This window comes from Tubulanus polymorphus, chromosome 3 (genome assembly GCF_964204645.1).
Source record: "Tubulanus polymorphus chromosome 3, tnTubPoly1.2, whole genome shotgun sequence".
NCBI classification, from domain to species: Eukaryota; Metazoa; Nemertea; class Palaeonemertea; order Tubulaniformes; family Tubulanidae; genus Tubulanus; species Tubulanus polymorphus.
In genome coordinates, this window is record NC_134027.1 from 5,068,903 (window position 1) to 5,074,902 (window position 6,000).

The window sequence follows — 6,000 nt, forward strand, 5'->3', positions numbered from 1 at the left end:
CATGTTTATCTATCCTTGAAGTTTTAAATAGTCGCAACCTCTTGAATTCAAAGTGTGCTGGCTTAGTAAAGACTTTTCTTCGTGATGCATCTGAAGAGAATGGAATCAAATATGTCTAATCATTTGATTACATGATTTATAGATTATTGTATCATCTACATAACGCATCACACATCGTCTATATCACCCGCCCTCATTGTCAACCTTCCCTCCCTCCGGCCAACTGAACGAGAACCTGGAGGCAAACTCATCTACAACGCATTCCTCATATCATAAAGCATTGATCATCTCAAAAAGTGCCTTCATATAATTATGTCCGGTTGTCAGTTATTAATTCAATATCTCTCGAAACTTAATGAAGCTGAATGCATGAATCAGTAGGCCTGTCGATGACTGATGACCATTGTTGTTGTAGCTCGAAATCGCTCAGACTCGAAAACATCGACCACTTCACATGAGTCTCCACTCGTCTCTCAACAACGATCCCAATAAATCTCTACGTTCGATCTTAAACCTACGATAGAATCTCGCTCGAAAAGAACATTCATTCGTAAATTCCCTTGATTTCCTTTTTCTTCAATCGAACGTGTGAGTTTAAAATTCTCGATACCCGGTGGGTCTAATTATTCTTTGATGAAAACTCACAGCTATTCTATAAAGTTGATGAGTAATAAGGGTTACTGGATATCGGAGGTAATCGTGATTTGAGAAGTGAAATCAGAGATGTCGTAACCGAAGAAAATCTGTGTTCTATTTTATCTCGAACATTTCGCTGTAATCCAACACGTAATTAGGTGAACCATTTGTCTCGCGACGATATCTTCAATTATTAATAGCAAGATTTACATGTCCTTTAGAAGCTTTGCGTACAATTACTCAACATCCCAGTCTGTTTGCAGATCAAGGGACTTGAAATTTATCAAATATCAAAATGCAGGTTCTAGATTCAAGCTTGGGCACAATATTGAGATGAAGCGCGATTTTTGACATGATCTCATTTTACTCGGTGAAATAAATGACATTCATTTAATTAGAAAAAATAAAGATCGTTCTTGTCATAAATCATGAAGGAAATGATTAGAAGTTACGTAAGCTCTAAAACAATTTTGAGAAGATAGTCGTAGCTGCGATGATGATCGGGGCTACTATTTTTTTCTAGGAATTGATTTATGAGGCGCTGCTCAAAACTGACGATATTCTCTCCGTCATTCGAGCAGATGTTGATGCCGTCGATGCGTAAAAAATGCGGAAGCATTATCGAGTTAAAGAATGTGATTTCGGCATATGTGATGAGTCACGATATTGTGACGCGATCGTCACAGGCGATTGTCACGTGCGAGTGAGTACCTTACACGCGGTAAGACAGGTAAAGTGCGCAGGAACCAAGATACCGTCACAACACGGCGACCACTGCTGCTGCTGCTGCTGCTGCTGTAAATACCGGTACCGTTCAATGAACGGGTGTCATCGCTCCAGTGAGACGATGATTGATTTGTGAAATAACTGATAAGAAGACACTCGATGAAATGAATCCAGCGCTATATACCCTCGCCACTATCCTGCGCTAATTTTCCCACATATGTCTGCATCAGATCTATACCGAGTACTAATTGACCGGTACGTGGCGAGGATATCACCCGTCGAAATGTTAAATTCACTGAATGTCTTCCCATTCCGCGGTCAATCAATGTTCATAATTTAGTTCTCGAAGCAGTACTTTCGTAAACGAATAAACGCAATCGCCGTTTGATGTTGATATTTTTTAAGGATATGACTAAATGCTTTTGTAAACTACAGCGAGCTGAATGATTATTCAAGAGTGCGTAGCTTAATTCAGCCTTAGAATCCATTTCAAACATCTTTGGAAGGAAATAAAAATGAGCAAACACAAGTCGTGTTATTGAACCGCTATCAATTGTTTCGGAGCCGTAGACCGCATCAGCAGCAATGACGCACTGTAAAACTATTCCATTCTTCGTTGAGCAATGACTAAGCATTAATTCACCCCTGTGTATCCCATCTGTATTTGTGCGAATCGATCTTCCTGATGGAACAAAAGGATTGCCGCGCAGAGGAGAATAGGGTCATTAACGTGGATTTATTTTGGATGATATTAAGAAATATTGTCTGTCACGTTTTTATGACCGTCACAGATCAGCAGGTGTCCGCAGTTAATCTCATCGATTTACGGATCTGATGGATGCCGAGTCCAAATTGTTTAAATCCTCGAGCCCCTGATGGTTGCTCGGGTTATTGGTATCCTTCATTTCTCATGATGTGACATTTTTCACTTACCGTTCATTATTTGAATTTGCTCGAAACTATCTCCTCTATAAAAGGAAAGTTGCATTACTCAATCATCAGTCGATTCTTTTGTGTCATTTTTCCTACATTTACCGTTTATACCATCTTGCGATTCGCCGAGCAACAGACAAAACGACAATATAGAGAATTTTACGACCAACGTTATGGGTGCATTTTATAGCGAAATTGTTGATGAGCCAATACTCAGAAAATATGATGGCCATCGCTGGATGCCACCGAGTCATAAAACGGAATCGCTGGACAGCGTTATAAAAGAGAATTCCTGCTGTTGTGATTACTACCTTTGTGCATGTCTTGATGGATCGAGCAATAAATGGCAAACTCTGCGCATTCTTATTGTAAGTTTGTTGCCGGAGTCGGTATATCTTACCGCGATTTTTATGATGTCGGCTCGTAACGACGAAATTGCTGCGGCTTCATCGCGCAATCTTTCAGCTCTGTTGCTACATCAGATGGTGTCGCGTTTTATGCTTTTCGTAGTAAAAATCAGCGTTACGACGATTCGAAGGTGTTTGTTGCACCGACGGGACGGCTTATTTCTTCGTTATTCGAGAAAGAAAAGCGCGATGATGTTTTATGACTTTTGTCATTCTGAGTCATCTGCTCCACGCTCTTGTCGTGTACCTTTTCTTTCCAGTGGCGAATTTATCAGCCAATTACCAGAATTCCTTTTCAATGATTCGTCTTTAACGTAGAAAATGTATACGGGGCTTGCCTCGAGAGTTCTTTTCATCTACAAGAGAATAAACGAACTGTCGTCGATCTTAACGAGATTTCGTGAAAGAGATTGATCATCGTTTTTAAAAATCTAAACGTTCACCGATCAGGTTGTAGTTTATTTATTTTACATATTCACCTCTGTGTGAATGATGCTCACTTGACTGATCCGTCAAACGGCGATCATTTTCCGAGGCGACTCGATACTCGTTCTTTCTATATGAAAATCGACTGGTAGATCATCAGTTACACGCGCTCAAAAGGCCTTCGATTTCGTCTACGATGAGCTCGGCAACGGAAATCAAATTTTCATAAATTGAAATAATACGACCAGATCAGAAATATGCATTGAATTTTACGCCGGTTGCTTTCGCGTCGGTTTCGGAAAATCGGGCATATTTCATACGCTTCAATGAACGGATTCAATCAAAGATGCTCTCGGGTGCTCCTTTATTAATTTATACACAACGTGAATCCGCTATCACATTTGCTTATGCTGCTAGTATTTTCTTAATCGATGCCTTATTCAGATCTGTAAAATCATTTTATCGTTTCATTCACTTCTCTTTTCCTTGTGTATTTTTTGTCGTCTTTATCTTCTTTCAAAATCAGTTTTTGATGAGGTCATTGTTTGTGACATCGAGTCGTCATTCACAAATCCCTAAACTTCATAAATAATAGATAAACGACGCGCGCGATAATAAAACTTATGTCGATGTGTGTAAATCTTTTCCTACTTATTCGAGGACGATGCGTGGATTTTTTTTCCAACTCGTGAATAATTGTTACCAATTCAACAACGACGACGAGTCTCGAAAGCTGAGAAAATGACACATTCAACACTCCTCGAGCCCCGGAGAATATGATCGGGACAGCAGTGATTTACATTAGATAGAAGCCGCTTTGCTTCATTCGTCGTCGGTGTGCTGACTTTTGACTGAGATAATTCACGTCTGCGGCACATGTTCGGTAGTTGACGACAACGTTCCACTTTTGACACATTTACCACGCGTGCATCCGTCAGGGCTGCGTATGCTCCGACAATCCGCCTGTCTTACTGGAACGCGGGGAACATCACCCCCTTGATTGTGTTTTGAGAGTTCACATTTCATCTCCCGGGCCACTTCGTACGTCATCCGAACTCTTCAACGCTTTTTCAGGATAAACTCTGCTCGTGACATTATTTACAGTAATGGCTTTTTTAATGAACGATTTTGTCTGATTGTTCTTTCCCTTCGCATCACCGTTCATCTCACTGATTCGATTATTAATGTTTGTTACGTTCGTGATCGAGATATTTAACTGAATTCATTTGCAATTTCATATCACTGTTTGAATACGGATGATTCCCCTGTTCTACGATATGATGTTGATGTTTGAAATGAATGAAACTGTTTCGAAATAAATCAAACACAGTCTCCTTTAAAGATACTTGGCAACTGCAAACAGTGAAATATAAAAAATTCAAAAGACCTAACGGAGACCTAGTGTCGGTATTATTCCCAACGAAAATTTACCGCCTTATCTTTTCCGCCTAAGTGCACTCGAAGACCAACTGGTAGATTTCTCAGAAGTCATACATCCTTTGTTAGCGGCGCTGTGCTGGTACTAGCTACTGGAGGTCTTTTGTTTTCACCAGTGCCGGCTAGTCGTGCCACTTGTCTCCGCAACTATTCCGATGAAGAGTCCAGCTCAGAGATGATATAGCCCTTGAAACTTGCCACTTGATGTGCTTCAATCTGAAAAGAAATTCATTATTGCTCTGGGAAGTGTTTTCATTTCAAGGCAAAGTTTTCATTGTGTGAGGGCACATCAAGAGATTTTTAAGTACAGTCAATGATATAGATATTTTTGGTGCATTGTTAATGCATAGTCATTATTTTAAGCTATTTGTAATCATCAAACTTGTAATATTTCTTTTATTATTCAAATGTTTTCTCATTTATATTTTGTAGATTTAACTTCATTTACAATTAAGCATTGGACCTAATGGTGATTGCAAGAATAGACACAGCATCATTTAGTGAAACTTTGAAAGCATGTGTCGTCGACCTTTTCGGAAAAGAACAAAATAATAGTGATGATTATGTTAGTTTGGATTAAAAATGCATTTGTCTCGAATTTTTCATGAATGTCGTAAAATAAACATTAACTTTGTACTTGTAAAAATGATTGTGTTAGACTTGTAAATTTACCATGTATTCTTTGAACAACAACACTCTTGAGTTTGTTCAGGAGTTTACTTCTGAAGTTTATCATGATCTCTCATGAATTAGAGATTTTTTTAATTTGTATCTATTGATGAGATGATATATTGTTCCTTCAAGTTTTGTTCAACTGAAGTGTGTCAAGACCAGATGCCAGTACCATGTTGTGAATTGGCGTAATCGAAAATGAACTATTTTGATTTGAGTTAAATTTGATTATGTGGCAGCTGTAGGACAGATCCTAATTTAAATCCAGAAATTAGTCATTTTCGGTATCAAAGATTATCACAAATTGTACATTAAGACTTTTAAGTCTGTATCCTGGAATAAGCCCCAGAAGTGTTAGATATTTTTTTCCAACAGTTTTATATGGTTTAAGCTGAAAGAAGATGGAAATTTTCCTTCTTTCCGTAATTTATTTTGTACAGAATTTCAAGGGGATAAAGGGATATACATTTTTATCACTCGTATTTTATAAGCATTTAAAGGATTTTATATTCTGGAGAAATTTGTAATAAAAGTAAGCATTTTACCTACATAACGATGAGTAAATATACTTCTTTCCACTTTGTTTTCTGGATTGTTTTAACCGATTAACAGTGAACCATCAGTAGAATTGTAAAAGGCGTCATATACGGAAAGTTCACTGTATTCGGAAATTGAGACCAATACATAAAATCTTGAAGAATGACTTTACCGAAGAAATGACTCATTTACCTGATGAAGCCAAGCTCGTTCTTAAAAGAAATTT

General features: G+C 38.2%; 1 protein-coding gene across 2 annotated transcripts in view; it reads left to right on the forward strand.

Moving 5' to 3' along the window:
• The window catches only part of LOC141901694 (cleavage and polyadenylation specificity factor subunit 5-like), a 35,321-nt gene extending 29,553 nt beyond the window's left edge, over positions 1-5,768 (forward strand). For both annotated transcript variants that reach the window (XM_074789110.1, XM_074789111.1), the window contains one exon: positions 4,998-5,768. Coding sequence is in view for 1 of the 2 variants with exons in the window: in XM_074789111.1 (XP_074645212.1) it covers positions 4,998-5,019 (22 nt within the window). In the remaining variant the exon portion in view is untranslated. The remainder of the gene's footprint in view (positions 1-4,997) is intronic.
• Positions 5,769-6,000: the final 232 nt, after the last annotated feature.